The 13,157-nt window shown below is 39.7% G+C and overlaps 1 protein-coding gene across 1 annotated transcript in view; it reads left to right on the forward strand.

Moving 5' to 3' along the window:
* CFAP46 (cilia and flagella associated protein 46) overlaps positions 1 to 13,157 on the forward strand; it is a 154,648-nt gene that overhangs the window by 40,600 nt on the left and 100,891 nt on the right. The window contains exons 18-20 of the mRNA XM_063433591.1: positions 7,433 to 7,645; positions 9,034 to 9,244; positions 11,938 to 12,087. Of these exons, the coding sequence (XP_063289661.1) occupies positions 7,433 to 7,645; positions 9,034 to 9,244; positions 11,938 to 12,087 (574 nt within the window). The remainder of the gene's footprint in view (positions 1 to 7,432; positions 7,646 to 9,033; positions 9,245 to 11,937; positions 12,088 to 13,157) is intronic.

Raw genomic sequence — 13,157 nt, forward strand, 5'->3', positions numbered from 1 at the left:
GCAACAAGGAGAAACCGAAAAGTGCAGAGATTCGCTTCTCTCCAAGCAGGAGACTACCCAGATGTCCTAGCCGGTCTGTCGATCCCTTGGGACTTCAACATGGCTTATATTTTTCCGCCTGTCGCTCTTATTCCCCGGATTGTTCAGAAGATAAGATGGGAGAAGGCAAGAATTCTAGCAGTCCTGCCCTTCTGGCCAAACAGAAGTTGGTTCTCAGAAGTGGAAAATATGACCATATCACGTTGGTCTCTCCCGATCTCTTCCACCATATTAGAGAATGTGACTCTTCCAGTAGAAACCCTGGAAATGTTTCGCCTGACAGCATGGTTGCTGCAAGGATGATCCTTCAGGGACATGGTCTCTCAGAACATTTATGTGACGTTTTGTTATCCTCTGTCCGCTTGTCCACTTCGAAAATCTATTTCAGAGTCTGGAGGAAATTCAGAACCTGGTGTTCTCTTCGGGGTTCGGATCCTGCCAGAACATCTATCCCGGAAATCCTTTCTTTTTTGCAGGATGGTTTTGAAGCCGGCCTAGGGGTCTCTACACTCAAGGGCCAAATTTCGTCTCTAAGTCACTTCCTGGTTCGTGACATTGCCTCAAACATACTGGTCCGAAGGTTTGTTAAGTCCATACGGTTGAAGAGGCCTCCCAGATTAGTGTCTTTTCCTTCCTGGGATTTGTCTCTGGTTCTTCAAGCCCTTTGTGAACCACCGTTTGAACCATTGATTCAGGTCCCCATCAAGCTACTAACCTTCAAGACGGCTTTCCTGGTGGCTATCACCTCCGCTAGGAGAATTGGTGAGATCCGAGCTCTGTCATCTTCTCCGGAGTTCACCATATTCCATCAAGAAAAAGTGGTCCTGCACCCCAGGCCTTCTTTTTTGCCTAAAGTTATCTCTAGGGCTGCGATTAACCAACCTATTATTCTGCCGTCCTTTTGTCAATCTCCTACATCGGATCTGGAAAGAAAGTGGCATCTCCTGGATGTTAGAAGATCCCTGAAGATCTACCTTAAGAAGACTCAGGGGTTTAGATCCTCAGATCATCTCTTTGTCTACTTTCAAGGCAAGTACAGGGGTCGTGCTGTTTCCGGACCCTCTCTGGCTAGATGGCTTACAGATACCATCAAGTTGGCTTATCACTCCAAAGGGATTCCTCTCAGATTCCCGTTGAAAGCTCATTCCACTAGGGCTATGGCCACCTCCTGGGCTGAAAGAGCAGCAGCATCACCTGAAGACATCTGCAAAGCGGCTACTTGGTCTTCCTTGCATACCTTCATCAAGCATTATAGGCTGGACATATTTTCATCATCTGAGGCTGCTTTTGGGCGTAAGGTGCTGCAAGCTGTGGCCTGCTGAGTCCCCACCCTTTTGTTTGGTTACAGGGATCTTGCTATATCCCACTTGTGAGTACTGCCACTATACGAAGGGAAAAACAGTAATTTTACTTACCGTAAATTCCTTTTTTCTTAGTATAGTGGCAGTACTGGGTTTCCCTCCTCTTTCATTTGGATTAAATGTTTTTTGCATTAGTCTGTCTCCGTTTGGTTCTTTTTTATTACTGGCGGGTGATTCAATCTTGCAGGTTATATGGAGGCAGCAGGCGGAGCACAGCTATAATATTCAAAGAAGGGGGAGCTTCTTGTCCAACACCGGAAGGAACATCCCACTTGTGAGTACTGCCACTATACTAAGAAAAATGGAATTTACGGTAAGTAAAATTACTGTTTTTCAACCTCCAGTCCCCATCTTCACTTTTACCAAGATTTGCTGATTATTTTGATTGCACAGTGTATAAATTACACTTCAATACTTATCTGAAGTGGATATTATCCTCCCAAAATAATTGACGTTTAACCCCTTAACCCCTTAAGGACACATGACATGTCTGACACGTCATGATTCCCTTTTATTCCAGAAGTTTGGTCCTTAAGGGGTTAAGGACACATGACGTGTGACATGTCATGATTCCCGTTTATTCCAGAAGTTTGGTCCTTAAGGGGTTAAACATATGCACTAATTATTATTTTCGGAGATATTCGACAGAAAAGGTAGATTTTTTTTTTTCTCCCAAACTACATTTCAAAACTTTTGAGTCAGAAAAACTGTACAAATAAAGCAGTAATAATGCACTTTATGGTCCATTTTTGATGCATGTGATATGACATTGTTGATTCCTGTGTCTGTAAACATAGCCAGGAGACCTGTGTAGTTCTGTAGATCTGGTTTGAAGTGGGTTCAGGTTCAGTGGTCATAAACATACTTCAGGGAGTCTATCATTCTGAGTAAAGAAGAATAAATAGAATGAATTGGACCACATAATGCCTAACTACATCTGTGCTTCCCAATTAACATATCAAGTATTACTTAGAGACTCAACTCTCTGAATCTACAACTCTTTCAAATACTTCTTGTGGTCTGTTTGTACAATTCCATCCTAACATGTTGTGTTCCTTCTTTCCAAGTGTCTTGTGTAACTTTATAACTAAATGAATACTTATTTTATTCTATTAATGTGGTGCCGTGACATGCTATTCTGCATTTGAATGAATTCAGTTGTAATAGGTTGTGTGCTCTATAGTAGTATGGTAAGATACAGATTATAAATGCCATAAACAGTGTAAAGCTGCCACCAAATTTCCAATTTTGAGTATCAATTTCCATAGCTGAATTTTGTCTGGAAATGATGTCAGTTCAAACCTGTTATGCCATGTGTGTCTTTTCTGTTCATCCTTTGCATCTATCCACATTCCAGGTTGGAGTTATGAACAAAATATTTGAGCATACATTTTGGGTTTTTCTGTATATTGTTATATCACTATACAGCTCTACATTATTCCACTTTGTATTATTGAACGGTTATTGAGGTCAGTAATACAAAAGTACTTGCAACTCTTACTTGCAACACTAGATTTTAGTGTACATATTTTTAAAGAAAATCTGTGTGTATAAATATATACAGATTTTCTTTTAAAATAGTAAGTGCTAATTCTGTCACATTTATATAGTTACATCATTTGTGTTGAACAAAACACATTTAAACAGTTCACACGCATCACTTGCGATATAAATCAAAACTGCATCAGGTACCACTGCTATAGTAAGCCTGATTATATTGGAAGGACACAGCAGGTGACATTTAAAGTTACGTTGATTAATTATGATGGTTGTCCTTAATGCCATGGTTCAGTGCTCTCTCTAGACATGCAATACTTATTTTACTTAAAACAAGTACTTTGATTTACAGCATTTCTTAAACGTACAAGTGGTAGTGTTAAACAAAACATTATCATCGCCACCAGATTTTATCTCATATTTGTAAGAGAACCTGATTTTTGAGTATTTATTATAAGGACTTGTTCCTTTTCCATGGCTATCAAAGTCGTCATCTCTGCTGGTCCATTACTATACTAGATGTCCATTACTTCATTAATAGATGTTCAGCATCAGACTGCAATAGAACTGCAATAAGATTTAGGTCAGTGTGGGTACAAGATGCTTATGATGTCCTAATCCGGTGCTGTGCATTACTGAGATCCTACTTTCAGACTGTGATGGCACAGGGCCGCCATCAGAAATTGTGGGGCCCCTAACAAAGCTCAAGGTCTGGGCCCCCGGTGCCTGCCTCCAAGCCCCGCCTCCAAATCCCGCCCACAGGAATACACACACACAGACACAAAAGGACACAGACACACACACAGAAAGATACACAAATACTGAAACAAACATACACACGTTTAGACACATACACAGATACACACACATACTGACATAGACATACATACATACATACTGAAAAACAGATATACATACAAACTGACATACAAACATACATATATACATACAAAAACGTACATACATATTGACATACATACATATTGACATACATACATACTGATATACATACATACATACATACACACACAGATAGATATATACATACACAGATACATACAGACATACTGACATACACACACACAGACATGCATGCGTACTGACATTCATGCTAATAGATATATATATACATAGATACTGACATACACACACAGAGACATACATACATACAGACATATATACATACTGACATACACACACACATACAGACATACTGACATACACACACACACACACACACACACACACACAGACATATATACATACTTACATACACGCATACATACAGATAGACACACACACAGACATACACACAGACATACATACAGACATACATACACATACATCACACAGACATACATACAGACATGCATCACACAGACACACATACAGACATACATCACACAGACACACATACAGACATATATACATACTGACATACACACACAGACATACATGCATACTGACATACACACACAGACAAACATACATACTGACAAACAGACATACATTTAGACATATATATATACATACTGGATATATAATCCTGATATTTACAGAGTGAGTGTAGCAGGAAGTGGAAAAGAGGGAATAAGACAGAGGGACAGTATTTAAGCTCTAAAACTGGAAGAATAAGAGTTCACCAAATCCTATAAAAACTTGCAAACAGTACACAGTAAATGTGGGTATCCGGGAGCTTAAAAAGTTAAATAACAATGAATAAAAATAAATATAAATATAAAGTGCCGATATGAATTATACTTTTCCTATACCCAAGTATGCAAATCGTTAAAGACATATAGGGAACAGCAGATACATTGCTTCTCAGTCTCTCAAACCATATAAATATAAAAGTCCATAAGATAATCACTTGAGTAAATATTTCAGTCCCAACAGTGTTAAGAGTCTCTTATTATGTATCATGAACAACCTATGTCCTGCTTGCATAAACAATACAGGATTAGTTAGGTCCTTATATACAGACTGACATATACACACACAGACATACATACTGGCATACATACATACATACATGCAGACACATACATATACATATACACACACAGACATACATACATACTGACATACATACATACATGCAGACACATACATATACATACACACATACATACATGCAGACACATACATATACATACACACAGACATACATACTGACATACATACATACATGCAGACACATACATATACATACACACAGACATACATACTGACATACATACATGCAGACACATACATATACATATACACACACAGACATACATACTGACATACATACATACATGCAGACACATACATATACATACACACAGACATACATACTGACATACATACATACATGCAGACACATACATATACATACACACAGACATACATACTGACATACATACATGCAGACACATACATATACATACACAGACATACATGCAGACACATACATATACATATACACACACCTCATTTACCAGCCACCCTCATCTTACCTTTAAGTTGCAGGAGGGTGGCTGGGGATGATGGGAGTGGATGCCTCTGGTGTCCTCTCATCTCATCTCAACTCATCTCAACTCATCTCAACTCATCTCAACTCCTCTCGTCTCCTCTCTTCTCTTCTCTTCTCTTCTCTTCTCTTCTCTTCTCCTCTGCCTCTCCCCCCGCGCGGAGTTAGCTGGGAGGAAGTGACCGGCCGTCACTTCCTCCCAGCAGCACTTGCGGTGTAGCCGCAAATTTTTTTAAAGGGGCCCGGTCGCGCAATTACCCGACCGCAGCGCTGACCGGGCCCCTGAAGATATAGGGCCCATCGGGTGGCCCTAAATGCTTGGGCCACCTGATGGGCCCCAGTGCAAATGCACCTGCGGCAGTTTCGCCGCTCCACGTGGGGCCCGGGCGGCCGGGCCCCCCAGGGCCGCCGGGCCCGTGACAACTGTCACGGTTGTCACCCCCTGATGGCGGCCCTGTGATGGCACCTTGGGTTAGAAAAGTTCTGGTGTAAAGTGTTTGTATTATTATTATTATTTTATTATTTATAAAGCGCCAGCAAATTCCATAGAGCGTACATGCTAGAGGGAGTGGGGTATAGTAACACAAAGGGTAAAAGTGGAGTTGAGTTTATAGAGATGGGGACTGGAGGTGGGAAAAAGACTGAAAGGAGGACAAAATTTATGGTGTTTGAGAAAATACAAAGACATTAATGGTAAAAAAAAAAAACAATGATGGACTGGTGGGAATTTGGGGACAATGTGCTAAAGGATTGGAAAAAAACATTGGAAAAGTTTGATTGGTAGGAGAGAAATTTGAATATAGAGATGTAGGACGAAAATGACACTGGAGGAGACAGGTGGAAAATACACATAAAAAGCCATTTTGAAAAACTGTTAAAAGTAGGGGTATCAAACTAGCTTGCTAGAAAAGTATTCACTGAGGGCTTAGTAGGTGAATTTTTACAGTTGCAGGAGAGGAGTCAGGGTGTGGGGATGAAAAGCTGTTAACAGTTTAATTGACACACTTTCCTGAAGAAGTATTGTTCTAATCCAGTGCTGTACATTACTTGGACCATAGTTACAGCATCAGGCTTCGAGGGAATCTTGCAGTAAGGCATTGCTAGTGTATTCAAAAACAGAAATAGTGTGCAGCCCATGTACAAGACCCACAGATCTTAGAAAATACAAACACAATCAGTGGCTATGTGGTAGTGATGAAGGAGATAAATACCCCAATATCATTCAATCTTTTAGGGTCATAAGCATTTGCTGGAGCCTGTATGAAAACTGGCTCAAGTAGTATGACTTTAAGGTATAATGTCTCCAACTTGGTCTTGAAATTACTCCCAGGGATGAAGCTTGGTCCTCAAAATATAGGAATTATGGAGCAAGCAAATATCAAATTAGAAGAGTAGAAAAATCACATTTATTACAAGTAAATAAAAAAACCTTACATTGAGGTCTTGAAAAATCAGCATAAACATCAGCACAGCGCTTTTCGACTAATAATCTCGTCTTCCTCAGGTGCAGTTCACAATATCACAAACCGTACATACATTTAAAAGCCTTTTGGTGTGGAAAAACTGGTATTTGGGACCCCCTTTGCCATTAGACCAATCAACAAAAACCTCTTCTGAATAATAAGTTCCAGATGGTGTCTCTTTCGCCGCCTACGACTTCCGGGTCTATGAGTTCCACCGCTTTTCACTTCCTGTATCGCATGCGTTCCAAATGCGTTCCACGATATTGCTAGTGTATTATTTATTTATTCAATGTACTAACATGATAAAGTAAACTTTTTCTTATTATTTATTAAAGATGATTATTATTATTTAATATGATATTTTTCCCTATATAAAACACGTCTCTTGTAATAACTCTCTAAATATATATTGGCCAGTCCTTGACAAACAGTGGGTTTAAATTGTGGAAATGCATTTCAGCTTTTGTATGCAGAACATGTTTACATCACCGTTAGTGTGGAGTACAGCATACAGAGATTCCTTAGCATTCATAATATTGTTAATCTCTATACCGTAGGAACTGGATTTCGAATCTCTCAAAATATGCCACGGACAATTTCCTGCAAGCTGCTGAGTTGGGAAGGGAGCTGCAGGAATCTTGGATTACCCATAATGCTGCAGTGTACATGTTAAACCACAATAAGCATCTCCTGGTGGCAGGAAGAGTGTCTGAACTGACAGACACTTTTCAAAAACTGCTTGCAGCACTCAAGGAAACTGGACACCATGGGTATGTTATCTACTCAGCTTATTAAATAATGCTAATTTCACATTTTGAGAGGGGTACATAGAATTCCCCGATTGGAACTTTAACTTTTATAACCCACTTATTACAAAGTTGTTGGAGTGAGTTTTATTGGAGGAATCCATCTTTTTGGTGGGAGAGTAAGGATGCTGTTATTTAAAGGGCAAAACCTATTCATGTCAGGAGAGAACACAGTTTATAGAGATATATCCACAATTTGTTAGAAGACACCTTTGGTTTCTTTGTCCCCATCTCACTACCAACGTATCGGTAAGTGATTAAACTGATGGGCCCAGCAGCAAACCAGCACTGCAGCCTGAAGGTTTGACTCCCATCATACTGGAATGTATATGTTTCAATGATGTACCATGAATCACTGTGTCAAGTCGTTCTATGCAATATAACTTCCACAGGCACTACGTTCTGTGACGTATATGTATGGTGGCAAGAAAGGGTCAATGTGCCTTGTTGCGTGGATATAGGGAGTTAGGTAAAGCTTATTGCCATTTACATGTAGTTGTGCAGAGTTAGACAGGTAGCTGGACAGAAGATGTGACACTGTTATTGCTGGGGGAGAAGAGTTAACTGATTGGACGCAGGACGCGAGCGGATAAAGCGCAGGAAGCTGGGTGGGAATAAAATGCAGCAGCGCTAGCGCAATCCTGTTAGCAGCTACTGAGCCTGGGGCGGCGTAAACAGACCCCTGCCTTGTCTTCTTTTATTTTATTTTGCATTTTGTTGTTTATAAAGCATTGGGGCAAAAGTCATCCCCAGAGGTCTGAGAAAAGATATAGTAGTAGTAGTAAATTGTTTTAAACAAAAGGCGGTCAGGCGGTTAATTTGGTGGTTAATAAATGTAAAGTTTTAAAAGGCTTAACATTTATATTATATGTTTATTATTATGAAATTATGGTTATCAGCCCCTTAAGCTTTAAAGCTTTGAATAAACACCACGGCCTGTCCCATTTATTATTTTTTTATAAAAATTATTTGGATGCGCATACACTGTTGTCAAGCAGGGCATTGTACATATTGGTAACAATGTCACATGGAGTTGGTACATTGTCGACACATCTGCGCTTAGGCCTAGCTCATTTTAAAAATAAATGAACTGTGTCTGTGTTTATTGTGTGTTCTAATTTATTTTAAAACAAAACTAGTGAGTACCATACATATAGTTAGCTCGTATTGTTGATGATCTGCCTGTTTTTTGTTTGTTTTGCATAATACAAACTTATTTGCATGCAATATTAATTAACTAATATCTGAAGAAAATCGGTAATATCACGGAAGAAAAAACATATTATCATTTCCGTACAAGTAGAATGAATGATTGATTCTTGATGATTTCTTCTCTTTTTTTTTATTTCCAGGAACCCCACTCTGTTTTTAATGTTGTCTAATGCTATAGCTAAGGGTCTGATTCATCCCTGGATTCCTGTGTCATCAGTTAGTAAGAGTCCAGAGATAAATCCGCAATCAGCGAAGGGAAAAAAACCTCCGAGAAAAGGATCTGGAAAATCTCACATGGGAAATATGCCAATTGATCCAAATGGGCTTCCTGATGTGAAACTTGCCCTAGAGGTACTAGTGCAACACCATCAGTTACAAAAAAAAATCAGTTTGCTGCAATCATTAAAAGATCTCTGTCCGATTACACGCAACCTTCTTGTAGTGGTCTTAGTTTAACCAATTAATTGTGCTTCTCATGCTTACTGTCTTAGTCTCTTTTTCCTGTGCAATCCCCGCTTTGTATGAAAAACTACAAAGTTTGTTACCTCGTGTGACTCCATTTATAGCTGCATTTCCACAAATTATGAGATGTATATACCATTGTCCAGCAACCTGTGCCTATTGGGAGCAGGCTGCTAGTCACTCAGCAGCGCATATACACAAGGGGTATGTATCTTAGAAGCTGCTGTGATCGATATGGGATCATATCATTTAATGTGTACATTTGTTTGCAACATCACTGATACACAGTTTAGATTAAATGTGTACTATTGAAGGGGGCATTGCCACCCACATATTTCATGAATGTCAATTCTCCCTTAAATCATGAATTTACTCCAAAAGTTGGATGTTGGATTCAGCCCTTTCTGCACACCTTAATTGCCATTAATCTGTTTTGTGGGTGTAGTGTAATTTTGTGGCACGGCGCTCAGAGCCTTGCATGCTAACATAATCCAAATATATGTCCAGATCACGGTGGTGTTAAATCTATGATTATGGCATCGATAAAATCAGAGGTTTGTGAAACTATCAGAATTATATATACCCTACATTATAAGAAAATTTAATCATTTAACCCCTTAAGGACCAAACTTCTGTAATAAAAGGGAATCATGACATGTCACACATGTCATGTGTCCTTAAAGGGTTAAAGGAACACTATAGTCACCTAAATTACTTTAGCTAAATAAAGCAGTTTTAGTGTATAGATCATTATCCTGCAATTTCACTTCTCAATTCACTGTCATTTAGGAGTTAAATCACTTTGTTTCTGTTTATGCAGCCCTAGCCACACCTCCCTTGGCTATGATTGACAGAGCCTGCATGAAAAAAAACTGGTTTCACTTTCAAACAGATGTAACTTACCTTAAATAATTGTATCTCAATCTCTAAATTGAACTTTAATCACATACAGGAGGCTCTTGCAGGGTCTAGCAAGCTATTAACATAGCAGGGGATAAGAAAATCTTAATTAAACAGAACTTGCACTAAAGAAAGCCTAAATAGGGCTCTCTTTACAGGAAGTGTTTATGGAAGGCTGTGCAAGTCACATGCAGGGAGGTGTGACTAGGGTTCATAAACAAAGGTTTTTAACTCCTAAATGGCAGAGGATTGAGCAGTGAGGCTGCAGTGGCATGTTCTATACACCAAAACTGCTTCATTAAGCTAAAGTTGTTCAGGTGACTATAGTGTCCCTTTAATAACAGAATTTCCACCCCCATTAATTGTTGTATTCCTTAATCATAATCCTTTAAAACACTGGTTTTGATTAAAGTAAAGTTTTCCGAAGTCTGGCGCCTTCCCTTACCCCCGCCAAACTAAAACAAAAAAAAGGTAAATCTTACCTCCATTACATCGCTGAGGTCAAGTTCTCTCTGTAGTCCAATCTACTGAGGCTGACATCACTCCCCCTCAACAGAAGTAGAATGAGATCAAGGAGGACAGACTGAGGGGAGTACAAGGGCAGCATGGGAAGATGGGGGAGCCATTGTATGTCTGTGCCATCTGGCGTCAGATGCCGGCTTTGCACAGAATTCTCGCAACCAGAGGTGGAGTTACCGGTACTTCTCCAGCAGCTACCGGCACATACATACTCCAGGCACCATGACCACTTCAGATCAATGAAGTGGTCATAATGCTTGCCGTAACACTTTTAGGCTGACAAAGCATCATGGGAGTTGTCCAAACATAGAGGCATTGTACTCTACACTAAACATAGATACATTGTATTCTACACTAACCTAAAGAGAGAGGAAGCTAAATAGAAATATGTTCAGCAGACATTTATCTCAAACATTTGCAATCTTAATTTTAACTGGTAGTTCTGTATATGATTCTGTATATCATACTGTAATTTCAGCTATCATTTGCACAACATTTGTAACAACCAAGACATTATTTAATTGTTGCTTGTCTTTTGTATTCTACTTTGTAATTTGTAATAGAACCTATAATAGTACTTTATATAAGTTTGTATTACTTTATCATGTCATATTTGCTACTGGGTGCTTTACAGTGCCTCTCATATATTTAATTATGTATCTGAAGTGTCGCTGAGCAAAAAAATAAATAAATAAACAACTTCCTATGAAAGTTCATCACATAGACACGTATTTCCAGTTAGTGATGATAAAGCTTTTCAAAGAAGCTGCACATAGCTTGACATTAATGCTACATTACATGTAGTCTACCTGTTAACGTTTGAGAGTCGCTGTGCATTAAAAAGTTGCTATGCAGCCAGCTGTACATTTAGTGCAGAGAATTCATGAATGAGCACTTTGCTTGCCAACACAAAAGCATGTTAAAAAAAAACACTCAGTGAAGAGTATTTGAGACATTGTAAGTGATTTCTGGTTTCCCAGAGAAGAAAGATGGAAAAGTGATATAACAGGGACCTGGGACACAGGACCCAAATCACAGTATTTAATAATCTGATGCTCAGAAACAGATTACTTCCTTATTGGCTTTTCCTAATTTAAATAGGTGTAGTGGTTTTCCTATTGAGCATGTCTCTATCTATCTCTCACCAAGCTTTTACTCTTTAGATTTGCGATTATGCTTTGGATTTGACTAATGGGAATAAACCTGAAGAAGTGGTGCCTATGTCCATGCGGCAACAGATTATCTCCACTTGGGTAAAAGCAAAGCAGTTGCTTCAGCTGCAGATCGGGCAAAAACTTGGAACTGATGATGAGGTATGGTAACTGTTTTGGGTTTATTCAATAAACTCTAAAAATTAAAGGGACACTCTAAGTACCAAAACAACTTTAGCTTAAAGAAGCAGGTGTGGTGTATAGATCTTTGCCCTGTTGTTCCTCCTCCACCTACTAACTTGACCACCTCAGACTTTGCAACTCACTTCACTGACAAGATCTCTACAATCAGGGAAGAGATCTCTCATCTTTCTTCTTCCCTTTACAATACTTCCCATAACTTCACTCCCTCTGCTGTTCTATGTTCATTCGCACCTGCTCCATTGGAAGAGGTTTCTGCTCTGCTCCAGTCCTCCCGCCCCACCACTTGCTCCCTAGATCCAATTCCCTCGCATCTCATCCATACTCTGTCTTCTTCTCTTTCTGCACCTCTCACTAAAATTCTCAATCTCTCTCTCCTCTGGTATATTCCCATCGCCCTTCAAACATGCAACTGTTACCCCATTTCTAAAGAAGCCCAACCTTGACCCTAACTACCCATCCAACTACCGTCCTATCTCGCTACTGCCTTTTGCATCCAAGATCCTTGAAAGAATTGTGTATGCGAGATTGACAGACTGCCTCAAGTCCAACTCTCTGCTAGACCCGCTTCAGTCTGGTTTCTGCGCTAAGCACTCTATGGAAACGGCACTGACCAAAGTATCCAATGATCTACTCACTGCAAAATCTCGTGGTCACTACTCTATCCTAATTCTCCTTGACCTGTCTGCGGCTTTTGACACTGTTGATCATCAACAGCTTCTTCTCATCTTCCGCAATATCGGTCTACAAGATATTGCTCTCTCCTGGTGCTCCTCCTACCTCTCCCAGCGCTCTTTCAGTGTTTCTTTCTCTGGCTCTGCTTCTTCTCCCCAACTCCTCTCTGTTAGTGTCCCCCAAGGTTAACTCCATGGTCCCCTACTGTTCTCCATCTATACTGCCTCCCTTGGTAAACTCATTAGCTCCTTTGGCTTCCAATATAATTTCTATGCATATGACACGCAAATCTACCTGTCCTCTCCTGATCTCTCCCCGTCCCTCTTGACTAGTGTCTCTGACTGCCTCTCTGCTAT

This window comes from Pelobates fuscus, chromosome 10 (genome assembly GCF_036172605.1).
Source record: "Pelobates fuscus isolate aPelFus1 chromosome 10, aPelFus1.pri, whole genome shotgun sequence".
Lineage (NCBI taxonomy): Eukaryota > Metazoa > Chordata > Amphibia > Anura > Pelobatidae > Pelobates > Pelobates fuscus.